Source organism: Thamnophis elegans, chromosome 17 (assembly GCF_009769535.1).
Source record: "Thamnophis elegans isolate rThaEle1 chromosome 17, rThaEle1.pri, whole genome shotgun sequence".
Lineage (NCBI taxonomy): Eukaryota > Metazoa > Chordata > Lepidosauria > Squamata > Colubridae > Thamnophis > Thamnophis elegans.
The window spans coordinates 10,921,536-10,944,036 of record NC_045557.1 but is presented as its reverse complement, the minus strand read 5'-3'; the positions used below and the strand labels follow the sequence as shown (position 1 = coordinate 10,944,036).

Sequence of the window (22,501 nt, the reverse complement as noted above, 5' to 3'; positions counted from 1 at the left end):
AAGGTCCTTCCAACTCTGTTAATCTGAATCTAACTAAGATGGTCAAAGGCCTGGAGCCAAAACCTATTATGGACGTTCCAGGAACTGGGCATGGCTGATCTAGGATAAGAGAAGACCAGGTAGGCAGGAGAGCATCCTCCAATATTTGAGGGGCTGCCACAGAGAGGAGGAAGGGCCGAAGGGGGTCAAGCTGTTCTCCAAAGCACCTTTGAAGGCCAGACAAGGAAGAATGGATGGAAACTGACCAAGGATAGATTCACCTGGAAACAAGGAGGAGTTTCCTGACCGTGAGAACAATCAACCCATGGAACAGAAGTTGCCTTCAGAAGTTGTGGGAGCTTCATCCCTGGAGGCTTTCAAGAAGAGACTGACTGCCATCTGTCAGAAATGGTGCAGGGTCTTCTGCTTGGGCGGCGGGGGGTTGGACTAGATGGCCTCGAAGGTCCCTTCCAACTCTGTTCATCTGTTAAACTCTGATGGCCTCTCTTCCTCGAAGGTGGGACCGTCATGGGTCGAAAAGGACCACATGATGTCAACGGTCCCACTCCGTCACCTACCAGAGAAAGACTCCTGGCCGTTTGTTTCTGCCAAGAGTACGGAAGCTTAAATGGTTGCAGAAGAAGCAAAGCTGAATCTGGGCTTTTCCCGTGCAAACAACACAAAGGAAGTTCCCTTTTCCCTCCCTGCCATCCCCAGTTATCTGCAAATGTCCAATCAGGGCTTTGTATATTGTTTAGGAAACAGGGGCTCCGTTCCCAGTTCTGCATATCATGGTTTAACTTGGCTGTCCGGAACGTCTCACAAGGCTCAGCTGGGCTTCCATACCCCCTCCTCCTTCCTGAGACTCCAGTCTTCCCCTCCCCAGTTGCTAATGTCAGGCTGTCAGCTGATGACGCTTGAATAGGAGAGATGAAGCCATGACAGATGGAAGAGCAAAAGCCCCTGGAAGACCTCGATTTCCCCCCAGCTGGACAAAGCAAGTCTTTCTAGTGAGAAGCTTTAGAATATAAAATAACAGAGTTGGAAGGGACCTTGGAGGTCTTCTAGTCCAACCCCCTGCTTAGGCAGGAAACCCTACACCACTTCAGACAAATGGCTATCCAACATATTCTTAAAAACCTCCAGTGTTGCAGCATTCACAACTTCTGGAGGCAAGTTGTTCCACGGGTTAATTGTTCTAACTGTCAGGAAATTTCTTAGTTCTAAGTTGTTTCTCTCCTTGATTAGTTTCCACCCATTGCTTCTTGTTCTACCCTCAGCTGCTTTGGAGAATAGCTTGACTCCCTCTTCTTTGGGGCAACCCCTGAGATATTGGAAGACTGCTATCATGTCTCCCCTGGTCCTTCTTTTCATTAAACTAGACATCCCCAGTTCCTGCAACCGTTGTTCATATGTTTTAGCCTCCAGGCCCCTAATCCTCTTCCTTGCTCTTCTCTGCACTCCTGTTTTCTTGAAGAACCCATAGTGTCATCGTGCTGTGGGTGTGAAAATAGGAAGGCTGGATGGGATTTGGACAAGAAAGGAACACACGCCTGGACATCATGACGATAGCTTTATTAAGACTAACCGGATTAACAAAATCTTGATTCGTCTTCCCAAAGAGGACAGAAAAGGGGATGGAATTGAGGAGCGGGAAAAAGGTCCCCCATGTATGTCATGGGACAATTCCAGAAACTCAGAAAAGGTGAATTTGGACTTCAACGAATCATTTCATTCATGATTTGCGAATGGCCACTCATGGGATCTTCTTTGGAAGAAACCAGGCTGCACCCAAGAGGTCACTTGGCAGAATGATTTGCCTGCGTTGTTCTCAGCCCGTGAGGTCCACCTCGGTCATCCAGATTACAAACAGCTCGAGCCTACCACCTGTGTCTCCTTCAGCCAAGGACGGGACCAGACCTGAAAGTCGCAGGTCAGTTTCTGGAAGGGAACAAAAGAGAAATACCCAGAGGGTCAGTGCTTAAAGTAGATTTAGGGTGTATCAACTCTGTTAAAATTCTTGGAAACAAATTAAATGTGCTGAAAAAAATGTTGTTCTGACCTAGACTTCCCCCAAAAGCCCCAGACAGAGTCCTGGTCCCGACAAAATCCCTTTTGTTAAATGAATGTGAATTCTCCTCATTCACCGTCAGCAAAGGCCTGGTAAACAGTCTTTCAAAGGAGTATTTATGACCACAGATCTTATCTAGCTCGTAAATGTTTTCCAAATGAGGTGCTGTGCAAGGAAAGTCTGGGCACAGAGTCTCTGAGATTCATGGACAAATCTTCACACTCCTGAAATGTACTAATGAATTGTTGGACCATAAGGAAGGCTGAGTGCCAAAGAATGGAGGACTTTGAACTCTGGGGCTGGAGAAGACTCCTGTGAGTCCCTTGGTCTGCAAGGCCATCCAACTGGTCAGTCCTAGAGGAGATCAACCCTGGCTGCTCTTTAGAAGGCCAGATCCTGAAGAGGAAACTCAAAAGCTTTGGCCACCTGATGAGAAGGAAGAAGGACTCCCTGGAGAAGAGCCTCATGCTGGGAACAATGGAGGGCAAAAGAAGAAGAAGGGGACGATAGAGAAGGAGGGGGCTGGATGGAGTCACTGAAGCAGTCGGCGTGAGCTTCAATGGACTCCCGAGGATGGTAGGGAACAGGTAGGCTTGGAGGAACGTTGTCCATGGGGTCGCAATGAGTTGGACACCATGTTGTTGCAACTAACAACAACAAATGAATAGAAATAGAAATCATCCATGCTAAGCATTAAAACTTGGTTTAGAGAAGTGGTTGCTAAGCTGAGATGAGGCAGATTTCATCAATCCAGCTGCAAAAATATAACCAGCATTTTGGCATCTAATCTCACCTCTCTCTGATCTTGTGGAGCCAGTTCACATTCCTGGATCTCGCTGAATGTCATTGGCCCATTGCTCTTTTCACACACGGTTTTCCCCACTTCCACCGTAAGAATATATTTCATGCCTTCAACCACCTGGATTTAAAAAATAGGTAGCACGAGAATTAGGTAATTGCAGCAAAAATAGGAAGGATACATACCTTACGAACCGTGCTTAATTTCACTAGTTGCAACCTTGGAAGGATTATATTCCCTGTTTTCCCAAAAATAAGACCTCCCCGCATAATAAGCCCAAGCGGGCTTTTGAACGCATGTGCTAAAATAAGCCCTCCTTCAAAAATATTGCAACACAGCAGCAGCCATGAGGTGACCACACTCACCACCTCCTGCACCTCAAAAATAATAAGACCTCCCCGAAAATAAGGCTTCTTTCGGGAGTCAAAAGAAAATAAGGCCCTGTCTTATTACGGTAGTTTGAGAGCAAGAAAATCAGTTCGGCAGGAAAAATTCTGTTACCAAACAGATATGTGTCCTTTCAGTTTACAACTTTCTCAAGAGACATTAGAGCAGAAGTCTTCAAACTTGGCAACTTTAAGACTTGTGGACTTCAACTCCCTGCTGGCGGAAGAATCCTGGGAGTTGAAGTCCACAAGTCTTAAAGTTGCCAAGTTTGAAGACCTCTGCATGAGAGTCCGTCCTTGCAACACCTACCCCTAAATTTCCTCCAGCCCATTATCCCTCCATTATCCCCTCCATTGTTTCCAGAGCCCTTCCCCAAAACCAGTGCATTGATGACGTTATCTAGCTTGATAATGAGATGTCTTCAAGAAAAGAATCAAGCTCGGGGCCTATCAAGGACCCCACTGACCCGCTGAGGCTGCCCACCTTCCCCGATGGTCTCTTACACACATACCTGGGCCTTTGCTTTCACAATTGTCAGCTCCTTGAAATAGTTGGCGTTTTGGCTGCCCTTGTTGTATTGCTCCACGGCGAAAGCGGCGGCTTCCTTCACCCCCTCATTTGTGACGGGCACGTCAGAAACGCCCCCTACTATGCCCATCTCCTGCAGCAGCACCGAGGGCAGCAGCAGGAGGAAGCAGAGGAGGAAGAGAGGGCAAGACATCTGGGAGCGCGCCATGAGGCTGGTGAGAGAGAGAGAGAGACTGGCAAGGGCACAAGCAGAGCAAGCAATCTACCCCAACAGTCGCACTGAACCGAATGTGGCACGGTGGGGACAGATATAGTCCAGGGAGGGCAGCGAAGCCTGGGAACGTTTGCAGATCCTTATCTGCCTCTTATTTGCCCATCAAGATTTGCCCAGAGATCAAATATGAATTATTGTCAATAACGGGGAGATAAGAGCTGCGTTCACATGACCTGCTGATCCCACCCTGAGATAGCCAACACACCCAGGACTTAACCCAATTCCGCCTCGTTTGCTGCCTTAACTGAGATTAGACTAACCATTCTGCACCGAGTTGCCAGCCAATTCACTACCGGTTCGCTGGTGTTCGCCTGCTCGCTCATGTGCAACGCTTCTGCGCATGGGCAGGAGCGTCCGGGCAGGTGGGCGGAGCCTCCCGCCGCCCCCACTACCGGTTCGGCTGAACTGGAAGGAACCAGGAGTATCCCACCTCTGATTCCGCAGGGTTTACACTTTACAACAATCCAACGTAACACATAGAATAATCCATGGTAGTGCTTATACTAATTCACAGTAGTGAGCAGGGGGTTGGACTAGAAGACTTCCAAGTTCCCTTGGAGCTCTATTCTGATTGGTTGGTTGTTCCAGGAAGGGAAATAAAAGGAGAAGAGGAAAAGCTACTCTTGAAAAGCATGACGAGGCAGGCTAAGAAATCAATCAGAACAGCGCTGGAAGGGACTTTGGAGGTCTTCTAGTCCAGCCCCCTACTCAAGCAGGAGACCATTTACCCTTTCAGACAAACAACTGCCCAATCTCTTCTTAAAAACCTCCAGTGATGGAGGACCCACGATTTTTGGTGCCAAGCTGTTGCACTGGTTAATTGTCCTCACTCTTAGGAAGTTCCTCCTTCATTCCCGGTTGAATCTCTCCTTGATTAGTTTCCAACCATTGTTTCTTGTCCTCTGGTGCTTTGGAGAATGATTTGACAACCCCTCTTCCTTGTGGCAGCCCCTCAAATACTGGAACACTGTTATCATGTCCTCCCCTAGTCCTTCTTTTCCCTCGATTGGCCAGACCCGAATCCTGCAGCCCTTCTTCGTATGTTTTGGTCTCCAGGCCTTTGATCATCTCAGTTGCTCTTCTCTGCACTTTTTCCAAAGCCTCAACCTCTTTTTTGCAACGTGGGGACCAAAACTGGATGCAGCATTCCAGGTGTGGCCTTCCTCAGGATAACAATGGTTCTTGTTTTTGCAAAGGCCAACCTCACCTGCAGCTGCCATGGTACACCTGGGCCGCCTTAGCCAACGGGTAACACCCATTTTACCATTGGGACTTCTGTGTCTTCTTTATGGTTTTCAGATCGAAATCCTGCCTCTCTTGGCTGCGAGAAGCCTTCACATGAAACTGGACCATGGTTTGTTTGAACCCAGGCATTTTTCTTGGCAAACCATGATTGACAGCTGTGTGGTTGGAGTGGATTAATACAGTGAAACCTGGTTAGGCTAGAAAGTCATGCTAATAAAGTGATCGAGCCAATTATTGTAGCTGGTTGAGATTAATTCAGAAACCCACATCTTAGCATGAGGTGTCAAGCGGATATTTCAGCCAGCAGGAATAATGTTCTCGCTGTGCAGAATAACTTTATTTCCACATCCTATTGTCCTTGAGCTTTACACCACATTACAAAAAAGATGTGGAGACTCTAGAAAGGAGTGCCGAGAAGAGCAACCAGGACGGGTAGGAGACTGGAGGGTAAAACGTACGATGAACGGTTGCAGGAATTGGGGATGTTTAGTTTAATGAAAAGAAGAATCCTATTTTTCTACTTGCGTTTTTTACCTGCTTCCGAACTGCTAGGTTGGCAGAAACTGGCACCAGTCACAGGAGCTCACTCCGTTAGGCGGCGCTGGGGATTCGAACCGCTGAACTGCCGACCTTTCTGATCGACAAGCTCAGTGTCTTAGTCCCTGAGCCACCATATTCCTGTAAAGAGAATAACTGAATCATAAAACATAATTTATCCACCATCCAGTCAGAGCTGAAGAAGTTACTTGGATGAGAAGTGAAATTAAGATAGAATAGAATATGATTAAGATAGAATGGAATATGATTAAGATAGAATAGAATAGCATAGTATAGAATAGGATTAGAATAGAATAGAATAGAAATTGGAATGGAATGGAATGGAATGGACTAGAATAAAATAGAATAGAATAGAATAGAATTCTTTATTGGCCAAGTGGGATTGGACACACAAGGAATTTGTCTTTGATGCATAAACTCTCAGTGTGCATAAAAAGACAAGATACATTTGCCAAGGGATGATGGGAATTGAAATCAATTCCTCTAAAGACCAACAATGAATTTCAGAGGACTTCTATGACATTATCTGCTCTCTGTTTGAATCTTACTCCAAAGGGATAAACCAAATTTGAAGTTTTTCACAAAATTACGATAACCAAAAGCACTCCCCCGCCCCCCGACAGCTCTCTCAACCTTAGCTTTGGTATCCACATCACAGTTCTAAGGTTGCTGAACGACGGTGCCTTCAATGTCACATCGGGCGTAATCCTATATCTGATGCAGGTAGTGGAAAATCACAGGTGTTTGGCCTGAACCAATAATTGTGAACTTTTAAATTTAAGTACTTCTTATGCAATGTTTATCATTCCAATATTTGTCACTTGGACAATATTTGATGTTAAAATATTTTGATTAATGCACTATTTGAAGTTGTCAATGGCCTTTTCTATTTCTGTAATTTGTGCCTGAAACTTGGAAAGGATTGTAAGACTCCTCCAATTTCACATCAATCATGGTTATAAAGCATGTCAGGTGTGGGGGATAAATCATAGCAAGTGGCGTGTACTTACTCTTAGATACTTCTTAGGCAATATTTATCATTCCAATGTGTTATTCGGGCAATATTTGGTGATAAAATATCTTGATAGCAATATTTGAAGTTGCCAATGGCTCTTTTCTTTCCTAATACTGTGATCTGTGGCCAGAACTTGGAAAGGATTATATGTATGCCATGTCTTGGCTCAAGATGTTGTAGGAAACTCATTCTGGCTCTCGGTTGCTGCCATTTTTTGCCAAAATGACAGACAAAATGGATCTTCTTTTTACTCTCTGGAGTAAGTAAGACATACAGTGACCCAAACTCTAATAGTAAATCCACAATAAGGGGGATATTGAATTGGTTCTGCTGACTTTTCAAGACCAGATTAGATTAATATTAGATTTATTTAGCATATTCCTCTACTGCAGTTGGACCCTTGATGTACGGCAGGAGGAGAGAAAGTTGAACAGCTTCCACAGGCGCTGTCTCTGATGTATTCTTTTTTTATATATATATAAAATTTTTATTTTTATTACACGGACAACACATACAGACAACAATTAAAAAAAACAGAACAAAAAAAAGCATCATCACATACAGCATGTCGTTTGGTTACAGGTGTTTTAACATCCATATTCTCGAATAACATTTACCATCACAGATTTTTCATCTAGTACAACTAAATACCTCACTTTCATTGTACAGTATATGTTCAATTACGATTAGTATTTTTTCCCCCAATAAATCATAGTTCCCTGTTGTGACTCAGCAGATGTCTGCTGTGAGTCTTTTTGGGATACAAGATTCATTATGCACCTGGGGCTTGTTAGAGGCAGGTTTGGAGATAAAAGGACAGATGCTGCCACGCCTAGTCGCAGAAGTCAACATTCCTTCGTGCGTACAACATTGCTTCATACACTTGGATAAGTGCTTTGGTGTTTCCTGTAACCCTGATTCGTGGAGACTTTGGAAGAAGTGCATTGCCTGTAAGAGTTGTTTTGTATTCTGTTATCTGCTTGAAAGAGACTGTATTTCTGTTATTTTTGGGCTCGAAGCCAGTTTGAACTGAGAACTGATAAAGAAAGTTCCTTTTAAGTTTATTTGTCTTGCCGTTTGTTAAGAGCCGTGAAGGGGGGACAGAACAGTTCCCTTACATTCTTGATTATCTATTTGATAACAGTATACCTTTATATAATCCCCATGTGAAAGAAAAGATTTTTTACCAACCATTTATATTTATATATCACTATTTTCCATTATACATAATTCCACCAATCAACTATCAGGTATGCTTACGTTCATTGTTATCCTTGTACCTCATACCTTCAAACAGAAATCTTATTCCTTCATTTTTCAGCAAAATATTCTAAATAGTCGCTACATATATATATTCCAATTTTTAATTATTCCCTTATTAAAATTATTTACCAACAACAACATATCATTGTAATATGTTCTTAAGGTTATACATTATATCACCAAATCTCCGACGTATTCTTGACCTCATCTGGCACGGCCAAATAGCGCAGTGTTGGAACTTTCTGGAATCTCTAGCATGTACACACTATCGGAATAGTGACGTCTATGCTGGCTTGGGCATGTCGTGAGAATGGCCGATGGTCGGATTCCTCCACGGAGAATTAGTACAGGGAAAGCGCCCCAGAGGGAGACCACAGCTGCGATACAAGGATATCTGCAAGAGGGATCTAAAGGCCTTGGGAATGGACATTAAGAGCGGGGAAACCTTGACCTCTGAGAGCCGAGGTGGTGCAGTGGTTAAATGCAGCACTGCAGGCTACTTCAGCTGACTGCTAGTTCGGCAGTTCGGCTGTTCAAATCTCACTGGCTCAGGGTTGACTCAGCCTTCCATCCTTCCGAGGTGGGTAAAATGAGGACCCGGATTGTTGTTGGGGGCGATATGCTGACTCTGTAAACCGCTTAGAGAGGGCTGAAAGCCCTATGAAGCGGTATATAAGTCTAACTGCTATTGCTATTGATAGTTCAGCTTGGAGGCTAAAGACATAGCATGGCCTTCTCCAATTCGGAGCAGGGACGTGCAGTCACTAGAGGCAGGGGAGACGTGGCCTCACCAGTCATGAGGAAAAGGAAAGAATTTTAAAGAATTTTTAAAAAATAATTAAAGCCAAGGTAGTTGCTACCAGATTCTAAGTAACAGTGACTTGGAACAGTGCTTAGTGTTAACTATAGGAGGAGGCCAGAGAATAAGGAATTTTGCATAAGGAATTTTTTGCCTTTTAAGAGTTAACCAAGGGTTAAAAAGTGAAGAATTCCTTATGCAAATGAGGCACATGTTCTCTCGCCTCCTGTAACTGAGCATGCCTGGCTGTGGAATTCTGGGAGTTGAAGTCCACAAGTCTAAAAAGCTGCCTCACCAGCCATAAAACTCACCGCACGTCACTGATTTGGAGAGATGCTTGTTCGGCAAGCCGAGGCAAAGAGGCCGTTCCAGAACCAGCGAAATCTGGGCTCTGGGCGAAGGACAGAACGTATCTGCCCTCAGTGTTGGATGGATTGCCACTCCCCAATTGGGCCTTTTAGCCACACCAGATGCTGCATTAAGACCTCTTTCCAGAACACGATCCCATCGTCTTTTGAGACGGAAGGATGCCAATATGCCTATTTGGTTCCACCACAAATGCGCAAACGACAAAAGCGCGTCTGACTAAACCGCGGTGACAAAACCGCGCCGACAAAACCGCGCCGACGAATGAGCGCTGAAGCGCGCCGACAACAGCGTGCCGACAGAAGCGCGCTGTAACCGTAACCTTAAACCTAACTCTAAACCTAACCCTAAACCTAACCCTAAACCTTACCTTAACTTAAATCGCGCTTCTGTCGGCGCGCTTTTGACATCGCGGTTTTAGCGCCGCGGTTTTCTCGGCGCGCTTTTGTTGTCCGCGCATTTGTCGGGTCACGGCCTATTTTACAAGTGTTAACCAAGAAGTGGCACCGTCCACCGAATTCACCAGGGATGTTTTCAGGAACTCATGTCCTCCTTCTTCCATCACAGGCTGTTTCACATTTCATGGTTTCATGTTTCACTGGCTATTTCATGTTTAATCAAAGCTTCCTAATAGCACTCCCACCCCCACCATAATATCAGGCAATAATATCTACAGGGACTTTGCTAGTCCTGTAATGCACAACATCTTCCCGGCCAAAATGAAATCTTTTAATCCCTTGTGTGGCCAATATGAACACAAGGGGCGTTGAATAATATAGAAAGTTGTTAGGCAGCCATCCAATGTCTTCTTAAAAAGGAGGATTTAGAGCTCTTCCCGTAAGGGCTAAAGTATGATTAACAATTTGATTGTGCTCTGAAATGCAGAATGCCTTTAATAAATGCTTCAAGCCATTCCTGACAGGGTGGAAGAACATCAGATGCTTCCTTTTGGAAGAATTTAGATGCAAGCCTTTTTTGCATTATAGCAATAGCAGTTAGACTTATATACCGCTTCATAGGGCTTTCAGCCCTCTCTAAGAGGTTTACAGAGTCAGCATATTGCCCCCAACAACAATCCGGGTCCTTATCTTGGTTGAAGATGCAAATTGACTAGAGTGATCTCACAATGTTTTATGATTCAGTTATTCTCTTTACAGGAACATGGTGGCTCAGGGGCTAAGACACTGGGCTTGTCGATCAGGAAAGGTCGGCAGTTCAGCAGTTCGAATCCCCAGCGCCGCCTAACAGAGTGAGCTCCTGTGACTGGTGCCAGTTTCTGCCAACCTAGCAGTTCGGAAGCAGGTAAAAAACGCAAGTAGAAAAATAGGATCCTTCTTTTCATTAAACTAAAAATTCCCAATTCCTGCAACCGTTCATTGTATGTTTTACCCTCCAGTCTCCTACCCATCCTGGTTGCTCTTCTCGGCACTCTTTTGTAGAGTCTCCACATCTTATTTGTAATGTGGTGCAAAGCTCAAGGAGAATAGGATGTGGAAATAAAGTTATTCTGCACAGCGAGAACATTATTCCTGCTGGCTGAAATATCCGCTTGGCACCTCATGCTAAGATGTGGGTTTCTGAATTAATCTCAACCAGCTACAATAATTGGCTCGATCACTTTATTAGCATGGCTTTCTAGCCTAACCACGTTTCACTGTATTAATCCACTCCAACCACACAGCTGTAAACCATGGTTTGCGAAGAAAAATGCCTGGGTTCAAACAAACCATGGTCCAGTTTCATGTGAAGGCTTCTCGCGGCCAAGAGAGGCAGGATTTCGATCTGAAAACCATAAAGAAGACACAGAAGTCCCAATGGTAAAATGGGTGTTACCCGTTGGCTAAGGCGGCCCAGGTGTACCATGGCAGCTGCAGGTGAGGTTGGCCTTTGCAAAAACAAGAACCATGATTATCCTGAGGAAGGCCACACCTGGAATGCTGCATCCAGTTTTGGTCCCCACGTTGCAAAAAAGAGGTTGAGGCTTTGGAAAAAGTGCAGAGAAGAGCAACTGAGATGATCAAAGGCCTGGAGACCAAAACATACGAGGAAGGGCTGCAGGATTCGGATCTGGCCAATCGAGGGAAAAGAAGGACTAGGGGAGGACATGATAACAGTGTTCCAGTATTTGAGGGGCTGCCACAAGGAAGAGGGGTTGTCAAATCATTCTCCAAAGCACCAGAGGACAAGAAACAATGGTTGGAAACTAATCAAGGAGAGATTCAACCTGGAATGAAGGAGGAACTTCCTAAGAGTCAGAACAATGAACCAGTGGAACAGCTTGGCACCAAAAATCGTGGGCCCTCCATCACTGGAGGTTTTTAAGAAGAGATTGGGCAGTTGTTTCTCTGAAATGGTATATGGTCTCCTGCTTGAGTAGGGGGCTGGACTAGAAGACCTCCAAAGTCCCTTCCAGCGCTGTTCTGATTGATTTCTTAGCCTGCCTAGTCATGCTTTTCAAGAGTAGCTTTTCCTCTTCTCCTTTTCTTTCCCTTCCTGGAACAACCAACCAACCAACCAGAATAGAGCTGAAAGGGAACTTGGAGGTCTTCTAGTCCAGCCCCCTGCTCACTACTGTGAATTAGTATAAGCACTACCATGGATTATTCTATGTGTTACGTTGGATTGTTGTAAAGTGTAAACCCTGCGGAATCAGAGGTGGGATACTCCGGGTTCGTTCCAGTTCAGCTGAACTGGTAGTGGGGGCGGCGGGAGGCCCCGCCCACCCACCCGGACGCCCCTCCCCATGCGCAGAAGCGTTGCACATGAGTGGGCAGGCGAGCACCAGCGAACCGGTAGTGAATTGGCTGGCAACTCGGTGCAGAATGGTTAGTCTAATCTCAGTTAAATTTAAATTGTAAATTGTAAATTTAATGAATTTATATGCCGCCCAATCCCGAAGGACTCCAAAATACAGGACTAAAAAGATAAAAAGTTAAAAATAAAGAAAGAAAAAAACAGATTTAAAAAGCAACACATCATACACTCAATCTAAGTGGGGCTGGACCTCATTTATGAGGTCAACACCCCGAGGCCTGCCGGAATAGCCAGGTTTTTGTGGCCTTTTGGAAGGCCGAGAGAGTGGGAAGGATCCGGATCTCTGGGGGAAGATCGTTCCACAGGGCCGGAGCAGCTACAGAGAAGGCCCTCCCCGGAGGAGTCGCCAGCTGGCATTGTCCGGTCGACAGCACCCGGAGAAGGCCCATCCTGTGAGATCTTATCAGACGTTGGGAGGTATGTGGCAGAAGATGGTCTTGCAGATATCCGAGTCCTAAGCCATGTAGGGCTTTAAAGGTGATAACCAGCACCTTGAAGCGTGTTCGTTTTCGGAGACCGATAGGGAGCTAGTGCAGCTCGCAGAGGATAGGTGTGACATGGGTGTATCTAGGTGTATCTAGGTATACCCGATATCGCTCACGCGGCTGCATTCTGGACCAATTGTAGTCTCCGAACACTTTTCAGGGGCAGCCCCATGTAGAGCGTGTTACAGTAATCAAGCCTTGAGGTGACGAGGGCGTGAGTGACCATTTGAAGTGCCTCCCAGTCCAGGTAGGGCCGCAACTGGTGCACCAGGCGAACCTGGGCAAAAGCCCCCCTGGTCACAGCTGACAGATGATGTTCTAGTGTCAGCTGCGAGTCCAGGAGGACACCCAAGTTGCGGGCCTTCTCTGAGGGGTGTAAGATTTCACCCCCCAGGTTAAAGGATGGAATATCTGGACTATCCTTGGGAGGCAGCATCAATAGCTACTCGGTCTTGTCAGGATGGAATGCAAGCTTGTTCACTCCCATCCAGGCCCTGACAGCCTCCAAGCACTGGCACATCACTTCCACTGCTACACTGAGTTGGCACGGGGCGGAGAGATACAACTGGGTATCATCCACGTATTGGTGGTATTTAATCCCTTGCTGGCGAATGATCTCACCCAGTGGCTTCATGTAGATATTAAATAGGAGGGGGGACAAGACCGAGCCCTGCAGCACCCCATATTTAAGGGTCCTAGGGTTCGACCTCTGTCCTCCAACCAACTCTGACTGCGACCTGCCCGAGAGGTAAGAGGAGAACCACCATATAATGGTGCCTCCCACTCCCACGTCTTCCAGCCGTCACAGAAGGATACCATGGTCGATGGTATCGAAGGCCGCTGAGAGGTCAAGGAGCACCAGGATAGAGGAGTGTCCTCTATCCCTGGCCCGCCAGAGATCATCGGTCAGCGCGACCAAAGCAGTTTCGGTGCAGTAACAAGGCCTGAAACCAGACTGAAAAGGGTCTAGATAATCTGCTTCATCCAAGGTCCGTTGGAGTTGAAAGGCCACCACCTTCTCAACAACCTTCCCTACAAAAGGGAGGTTGGAGACTGTTCGGTAGTTTTTAAGGATAGCTGGGTCCAGAGAAGGCTTCTTAAGGAGTTAAGGCAGCAAACGAGGCGGAATGGGGTTAAGTCCTGGGTGTGTTGGCTATCTCAGGGTTGGATCAGCAGGTCATGTGAACGCAGCTCTTATCTCCCCGTTATTGACAATAATTCACATTTGATCTCTGGGCAAATCTTGATGGGCAAATAAGCAGCAGATAAGGATCTGCAAACGTTACCAGGCTTCGCTGCCCTCCCTGGACTATATCTGTCCCCACCGTGCCAGGTTCGGTTCAGTGCGACTGTCGGGGTAGGCTGATTGCTCTGCTTGTGCCCTTGCCAGTCTCTCTCTCTCTCTCACCAGCCTCATGGCGTGCTCCCAGATGTCTTGCCCTCTCTTCCTCCTCTGCTCCCTCCTGCTGCTGCCCTCGGTGCTGCTGCAGGAGGTGGGAATGCCTGGGGGCGTTGTCGAAGTACCTGTCACAGGTGAGGGGGTGAAGGAAGCCGCTGCTTTCGCCGTGGAACAATACAACAAGGACAGCAAAAACGCCAACTATTTCAAGGAGCTGAGAATTGTGAATGCAAAGTCCCAGGTATGTGTGTGAGAGACCATCAGGGAAGGTGGGCAAACTCTGTTTAGTAAAGGATTATTTCCTGACAAACTGATCTTCTTGCTCTCAAACTACCAGACTTCCCCGAAAATAAGACAGGGCCTTCTTTTCTTTTGACCCCCAAAAGAAGCACTTGGCCTTATTTTTTTGGAGGTCTTATTCTTTTTGAGGTGCAGGAGGCAGTGAGCATGGTCACCTCATGGCTGCTGCTGTGCTCCAATATTTTCGGGGAGGGCTTATTATGTGGGGAGGGCTTATTTTCGGGAAAACAGGGAATATAATCCTTCCAGGGTTGCAAGTGGTGAAATTAAGCACGGTTCGTAAGGTATGTATCCTTCCTATTTTTGCTGCAATTACCTAATTCTCGTGGTACCTATTTTTTAAATCCAGGTGGTTGCAGGTGTGAAATACTATCTTACGGTGGAAGTGGGGAAAACCGTGTGTGAAAAGAGCAATGGGCCAATGACATTCAGCGAGATCCAGGAATGTGAACTGGCTCCACAAGATCAGCGAGAGGTGAGATTAGATGCCATTTCAGGAGTGTGAAGATCTGTCCGTGAATCTCAGAGACTCTGTGCCCAGACTTTCTTTGCATAGCACCTCATTTGGAAAACATTTACATGTCTGCTTTCCAAGCTAGATAAGGTCTGTGGTCATAAATACTCCTTTGAAAGACTGTTTACCAGGCCTTTGCTGATGGTGAATGAGGGGAATTCACATTCATTTAACAAAAGGGATTTTGTCGGGACCAGGACTCTGTCTGGGGCTTTTTGGGGAAGTCTAGGTCAGAACAGCATTTTTGTCAGCACATTTAATTTGTTTCCAAGAATTTTACCAGAGTTGATACACCCCAAATCTACTTTAAGCACTGACCCTCTGGGTATTTCTCTTTTGTTCCCTTCCAGAAACTGACCTGCGACTTTCAGGTCTGGTCCCGTCCTTGGCTGAAGGAGACACAGGTGGTAGGCTCGAGCTGTTTGTAATCTGGATGACCGAGGTGGACCTCACGGGCTGAGAACAACGCAGGCAAATTATTCTGCCAAGTGACCTCTTGGGCGCAGCCTGGTTTCTTCCAAAGAAGATCCCATGAGTGGCCATTCGCAAATCATGAATGAAATGATTCGTTGAAGTCCAAATTCACCTTTTCTGAGTTTCTGGAATTGTTCCATGACATACATGGGGGACCGTTTTCCCGCTCCTCAATTCCATCCCCTTTTCTATCCTCTTTGGGAAGACGAATCAAGATTTTGTTAATTCGGTTAGTCTTAATAAAGCTATCATCATGATGTCCAGGCGTGTGTTCCTTTCTTGTCCAAATCCCATCCAGCCTTCCTATTTTCACACCCACAGAACGATGACACTACGGCTTGGTCAAGAAAACAGGAGTGCAGAGAAGAGCAAGGAAGAAGATTAGGGGACTGGAGGCTAAAACATCGGAAGAACAGTTGCAGGAACTGGGGTGTGTGTAGTTTAATGAAAAGAAGGACCAGGGGAGACAGGATAGCAGTCTTCCAATATCTCAGGGGCTGCCCCAAAGAAGAGGGAGTCAAGCTATTCTCCAAGGCACCTGAAGGCAGGACAAGAAGCAATGGGTGGAAACTAATCAAGGAGAGAAGCAACTTAGAACTGAGGACAAATTTCCTGAAAGTGAGAACAATTAATCAGTAGAACAATTTGCCACCAGAAGTTGTGAATGCTGCACATCTTGATTAAGTCATGCTTTTCAAGAGTAGCTTTTCCTCTTCTCCTTTTCTTTCCCTTCCTGGAACAACCAACCAACCAGAATAGAGCTGGAAGGGAGCTTGGAGGTCTTCTAGTCCAACCCCCTGCTCACTACTGTGAATTAGTATAAGCACTACCATGGATTATTCTATGTGTTACGTTGGATTGTTGTAAAGTGTAGACCATGCGGAATCAGAGGTGGGATGCTCCTAGTTCATTCCAGTTCAGCCGAACCGGTAGTGGGGGTGGCGGGAGGCCCCGCCCACCCGCCCGGACGCCCCTCCCCATGCGCAGAAGCGTTGCACATGAGTGGGCAGGCGAGCACTAGCGAACCGGTAGTGAATTGGCTGGCAACTCGGTGCAGAATGGTTAATCGAATCTCAGTTAAGGCAGCAAACGAGGCGGAATGGGGTTAAGTCCTGGGTGTGTTGGCTATCTCAGGGTGGGATCAGCAGGTCATGTGAACGCAGCTCTTATCTCCCCGTTATTGACAATAATTCACACTTAACCTCTGGGCAAATCTTGATGGGCAAATAAGAGGCAGATATCTCCCCATTATTGACAATAATTCACACTTGACTTCTGGGCAAATAAGAGGCAGATATCTCCCCATTATTGACGATAATTCACACTTGACCTCTGGGCAAATCTTGATGGGCAAATAAGAGGCAGATAAGGATCTGCAAACGTTCCCAGGATTTGCTGCCCTCCCTGGACTATATCTGTCCCCACCGTGCCAGGTTCGGTTCAGTGCGACTGTCGGGGTAGGCTGATTGCTCTGCTTGCGCCCTTGCCAGTCTCTCTCTCTCTCTCACCAGCCTCATGGCGCGCTCCCAGATGTCTTGCCCTCTCTTCCTCCTCTGCTCCCTCCTGCTGCTGCCCTCGGTGCTGCTGCAGGAGACGGTAGTACCTGGGGGCATTATCAAAATACCCGTCACAAATGAGGGGGTGAAGGAAGCCGCCGCTTTCGCCGTGGAGCAATACAACAAGGGCAGCCAAAACGCCAATTATTTCAAGGAGCTGAGAATTGTGAAGGCAAAGTCCCAGGTATGTGTGTGAGAGACCATCAGGGAAGGTGGGCAAACTCTGTTTAGTAAAGGAATATTTCCTGACAAACTGATCTTCTTGCTCTGAAACTATCTTACTTCCCCGAAAATAAGACAGGGTCTTCTTTTCTTTCGACCCCCGAAAGAAGCACTTGGTCTTATTTTTGGGGAGGTCTTATTCTTTTTGAGGTGCAGGAAGCAGTGAGCGTGGTCACCTCATGGCTGCTGCTGTGCTCCAATATTTTTGGGGAGGGCTTATTATGCAGGGAGGTCTTATTTTCGGGAAAACAGGGAATATAATCCTTCCAGGGTTGCAAGTAGTGAAATTAAGCACGGTTCGTAAGGTATGTATCCTTCCTATTTTTGCTGCAATTACCTAATTCTCGTGGTACCTATTTTTTAAATCCAGGTGGTTGCAGGTGTGAAATACATTCTTACGGTGGAAGTGGGGAAAACCGTGTGTGAAAAGAGCATTGGGCCAATGACATTCAGCGAGATCCAGAAATGTGAACTGGCTCCACAAGATCAGAGAGAGGTGAGATTAGATGCCAAAATGCTGGTTATATTTTTGCAGCTGGATTGATGAAATCTGCCTCATCTCAGCTTAGCAACCACTTCTCTAAACCAAGTTTTAATGCTTAGCATGGATGATTTCTATTCATTTGTTGTTGTTAGTTGCAAAGTGGTGTCCGACTCATCGCCAGCGTTCCCTCTAAGCTGCGCGCGTGAGCGGCCGCGCAGGTAACAAAGAAACACCGCGCACAAGTTTCAAAGTGCAGCGCAGTGTTTTTTAATATCTTTAAATGTGACTGGAAATATCCCCCTTCCCTCCTTTCTGAACTCTGATTTCTGATTGGTGAAATCAAGGAAAACTCTGCCCGGAGACCGATGACGCTGCAGAAGGGAGAATTCCCATTGGTCCCCCACGTGTCCACTCAATTCCCTAACCAACTGCGCATGCGCATGTCACACACACACGCGCACACACACACACACAAAACGCACGGTCTTCCTCTCCCCAAAGACTTTCCTGAAGCCGGGGGGGGGGGGGGGCAGAAACAGCCTCCCCGCCCTCCTAGATGCCCTCTGGAAGTCAGAGACAGATCATGTCCGAACTTGCAGGTGGCCCTTTGGGGGCGTTTCTTGCCCCCTGCAGCCTCCGGGGGCTTCCCTGGAGCCACGTCCGGCTTCTCCGGGAGGCCGTGGGTGCTTCCGGAGACGGTGGTGGTGAGCCTCGGGGGTCCCGGGCGGCCGATGTGCGCAGGGCGCTGGGCTGGTTCCAGCTGCAGAATGTCAGAAATCTCCCCGTTCTGCCAGGCGGCTGCCAAAGGGAAGGGAGGGTTGGGGCGCTTCTCCCAACAGCCCAGGGCCGGCTCCTCTGCCTTCCTCGGCGGTTGGGAGAGCGCTGCGCCCCTTTCAGTCTCCCTGGGAGCCGCCAGGGCTGCTGCGGCTGGAGACGAGGCTGCTGGGGAGAAGTCAGCGGGGGGAAGGGGAGGAGAAGGGAAACTTCTGCTCGGGACGCCTTTTCCCTCCTCGCCCCCGGATCTCCCCGCGGCAGCAAAGGGTCCGTGTGTCACGGGGGCTGCCTGGCACCGATCAGCTGAGAGGCTGGCAAAGAAGCGGCTCTCGGAGGAAGAAGGCAGGGATGCTGGCTGGCATTCGCTTCCCTTCCTGTTCGCCGCTGCCTGCAGCCCTGGCCCCGCCTACACTGTAGGCTCTCCGGCTTGGGGAGGGGAGGGGTTGGACTACATGACCTCTAAGGTCTCTTCCAACTCTGATTCACTTAACAAGCGTGTTACTAATTTGAAAACTGCAGTGATTCACTTAACAACCCTGTTACCAATTTAAAAACTTGTGATTCACTTAACAACTGCATTACTAATTTAAAAACTGCAGTGATTCACTTAACAACTGTGTTAATAATTTAAAAACTAGTGATTCACTTAACAACCCTGCTACTAATTTAAAAACTAGTGATTCACTTAACAACCATGTTGATTTATAAATTAGTGATTCACTTAACAACTGCATTATTTAAAAACTGCAGTGATTCACTTAACAACCCTGTTACTAATTTAAAAACTAGTGATTCACTTAACAACCGTGTTACTAATTTATAAATTAGTGATTCACTTAACAAGCGTGTTACTAATTTAAAAACTGCAATGATTCACTTAACAACCATGTTACTAATTTAAAACCTGTAATGATTCACTTAACAACCATGTTTCTACTTTAAAAAGTGCAGTGATTTACTTAACAACCACATTACTAATTTAAAAACTGCAGCAATTCACTTAACAACCGTGTTAGTAATTTAAATACTAGTGATTCACTTAACAACCGTGTTACTAATTTAAAAACTTCAATGATTCACTTAACAACAGCATTACTAATTTAAAAACTGCAGCAATTCAGTTAACAACCATGTTACTAATTTAAGAACTAGTGATTCACTTAACAACCGTGTTACTAATTTAAAAACTGCAGCCATTCATTTAACAACCGTGATCCTAATTTAAAAACTGCAGTAATTCACTTAACAACCGTGTTAATAATTTGAAAACTGCAGCGATACACTTAACAACCGTGTTACAAATGTAAAAACTGCAGTGATTCACTTAACAACCGTGTTACTAATTTAAAAATGGCAGTGATTCACTTAACAACTGCATTACTAATTTAAAAACTGCAGCAATTCACTTAACAACCACGTTGCTAATGGAAGCGGAAGCGCAACAGCCAATGTTGGGGAAGGGGAAGGGGTGGCACTCGCCTGTTCTCGCCACCGCCACCCCTTTGCCCCTGGTAACGGCGACCGTTGTGCTGCTGCTTCCAGACGGGACGCTGGAGGAGCTGCTGGCGGGCAGGTGAGATCCCCGCCTAAAGACGCCGCCGAGGGCCTGGCAGAATATATCCCGCTGGAAGTGGCAGCGCTCTGGACCACGGATCCCCAGGAGAGATGCCGGCTGGAGCTGTGCAAGAAGCCCGCTTGGGTGGGGAGGGTGGGCAGCCCTTGCCCATCCTGGCCACCGCCGTCCCCTCGTCCTGGGCGGCTGTCACAGCACCCTCTCTAGCTGGTGTGGGGGTGGCTTCAGGCTGTTCCTGCCCTTCCCCTTTTGGCTGCCACTGCTTTTCTGCGGTGCCCAAGCTGGCCCAGCCCTGACTCGCTGCCCTAAACTCAGGGAGACCCTCTGCAGTCCCTCTCGTCTGGTTGGGATGCCAGCGAGAGTGTGTTGGGCTGAAGGAAGGAGGGATACTCTCTCTCTCTCTCTCTCCCTCCCTCCCTCCCTCCCTCTCTCCCTCTCTCTCTCCCCCCCCACCTCTCTCTCTAGAAACATATATCATGTTTGCAATAATTTACCTTTTTTTCTAAATAGGCACAGTTCCCTTACCGGAACCCTCGCTCACTCACTCAAACACACACACACAACCATTTTCCTCCATTCCAATTCGGATCCTATAAATCAATTGCTCTGTGAAACATCTGTGAAAAAAATTCAGGTGCTCAGACATGAAAATGTGCCGCTCAAACACTATACTTTTCCGCACACACTGAAAAAAAATTAGAGGGAACATTGCTCATCGCGACCCCATGGACAATGTTCCTTCAGGCCTTCCTGTCCTCTACCTTCCTCTGGAGTCCATTGAAGCTCTGGCTGACTGCTTAGGTGACTCCATCCATCCCCCTCCTTCTCTGCCGTTCCCTTCTTCTTCTTTTGCCCTCCATCATTCCCAGCATGAGGCTCTTCTCCAGGGAGTCCTTCTTCCTTCTCATCAGGTGGCCAAAGCTTTTGAGTTTCCTCTTCAGGATCTGGCCTTCTAAAGAGCAGCCAGGGTTGATCTCCTCTAGGACTGACCAGTTGGATGGCCTTGCCATGCAAGGGACTTGCAGGAGTCTTCTCCTGTACCAGAGTTCAAAGGCCTCCATTCTTCGGTGCTCAGCACTTCCTTATGGTCCAACAATTCATTAGTTCATTTCAGGAGTGTGAAGATCTGTCCATGAATCTCAGAGACTCTGTGCCCAGACTTTACTTGCACAGCACCTCATTTGGAAAACATTTACATGTCAGCTTTCCTCGTGCTTTTGGGGGAAGCCTGGCTCAGAACAACATGTTGTCAGCACATGTAATTTGATTCCAAAAATTTTAACAGAGTTGATACACCCTAAATCTACTTTAAGCACTGACCCTCTGGGTATTTCTCTTTTGTTCCCTTCCAGAAAGTGACCTGCAACTTTCAGGTCTGGTCCCGTCCTTGGCTGAAGGAGACACAGGTGGTAGGCTCGAGCTGTTTGTAATCTGGATGACCGAGGTGGACCTCACGGGCCGAGAACAACGCAGGCAAATCATTCTGCCAAGTGACCTCTTGGGCGCAGCCTGGTTTCTTCCAAAGAAGATCCCATGAGTGGCCATTCGCAAATCATGAATGAAATGATTCGTTGAAGTCCAAATTCACCTTTTCTGAGTTTCTGGAATTGTCCCATGACATACATGGGGGACCTTTTTCCCGCTCCTCAATTCCATCCCCTTTTCTATCCTCTTTGGGAAGACGAATCAAGATTTTGTTAATCCGGTTAGTCTTAATAAAGCTATCATCATGATGTCCAGGCGTGTGTTCCTTTCTTGTCCAAATCCCATCCAGCCTTCCTATTTTCACACCCACAGCACGATGACACTATGGGTTCTTCAAGAAAACAGGAGTGCAGAGAAGAGCAACAAAGAGGATTAGGGGACTGGAGGCTAAAACATATCAAGATCGGTTGCAGGAACTGGGTATATGTCTAGTTTAATGAAAAGAAGGACCAGGGGAGACATGATAGCAATCTTCCAATATCTCAGGGGCTGCCCCAAAGAAGAGGGAGTCCAGCTATTCTCCAAAGCAGCTGAGGGTAGAACAAGAAGCAATGGGTGGAAACTAATCAAGGAGAGAAACAACTTAGAACTAAGAAATTTCCTGACAGTTAGAACAATTAACCCATGGAACAATTTGCCTCCAGAAGTTGTGAATGCTGCAACACTGGAGGTTTTTAAGAATATGTTGGATAGCCATTTGTCTGAAGTGGTGTAGGGTTTCCTGCCTAAGCAGGGGGTTGGACTAGAAGACCTCCAAGGTCCCTTCCAACTCTGTTATTTTATATTCTAAAGCTTCTCACTAGAAAGACTTGCTTTGTCCAGCTGGGGGAAATCGAGGTCTTCCATGGGCTTTTGCTCTTCCATCTGTCATGGCTTCATCTCTCCTATTCAAGCGTCATCAGCTGACAGCCTGACATTAGCAACTGGGGAGGGGAAGACTGGAGTCTCAGGAAGGAGGAGGGGGATGGAAGCCCAGCTGAGCCTTGTGAGAAGTTCCGGACAGCCAAGTTAAACCATGATATGCAGAACTGGGAACCGAGCCCCTGTTTCCTAAACAATATACAAACCCCTGATTGGACATTTGCAGATAACTGGGGATGGCCGGGAGGGAAAAGGGAATTGTCCTTTGTGTTGTTT

The 22,501-nt window shown here is 46.8% G+C and overlaps 3 protein-coding genes across 3 annotated transcripts; 2 read left to right on the top strand and 1 right to left on the bottom strand.

Moving 5' to 3' along the window:
* Positions 1-1,566: 1,566 nt before the first annotated feature.
* Positions 1,567-3,972, bottom strand: LOC116520227 (cystatin-like). The gene is made up of 3 exons (XM_032234377.1): positions 3,748-3,972; positions 2,844-2,969; positions 1,567-1,920 (listed from the first exon to the last, which is right to left on the bottom strand). The coding sequence occupies exons 1-3, from the start codon at positions 3,970-3,972 to the stop codon at positions 1,843-1,845; spliced, it is 429 nt and encodes a 142-aa protein (XP_032090268.1). The 3' UTR covers positions 1,567-1,842.
* A 10,026-nt stretch (positions 3,973-13,998) lies between these two features.
* On the top strand, positions 13,999-15,427 carry LOC116520215 (cystatin-like). The gene is made up of 3 exons (XM_032234362.1): positions 13,999-14,223; positions 14,632-14,757; positions 15,147-15,427. Exons 1-3 carry the CDS (start codon positions 13,999-14,001, stop codon positions 15,222-15,224), a joined length of 429 nt encoding a protein of 142 aa, XP_032090253.1. The 3' UTR covers positions 15,225-15,427.
* A 1,310-nt stretch (positions 15,428-16,737) lies between these two features.
* Positions 16,738-21,611, top strand: LOC116520039 (cystatin-like). The gene is made up of 3 exons (XM_032234178.1): positions 16,738-17,010; positions 17,419-17,544; positions 21,232-21,611. The coding sequence occupies exons 1-3, from the start codon at positions 16,786-16,788 to the stop codon at positions 21,307-21,309; spliced, it is 429 nt and encodes a 142-aa protein (XP_032090069.1). The 5' UTR covers positions 16,738-16,785; the 3' UTR covers positions 21,310-21,611.
* Positions 21,612-22,501: the final 890 nt, after the last annotated feature.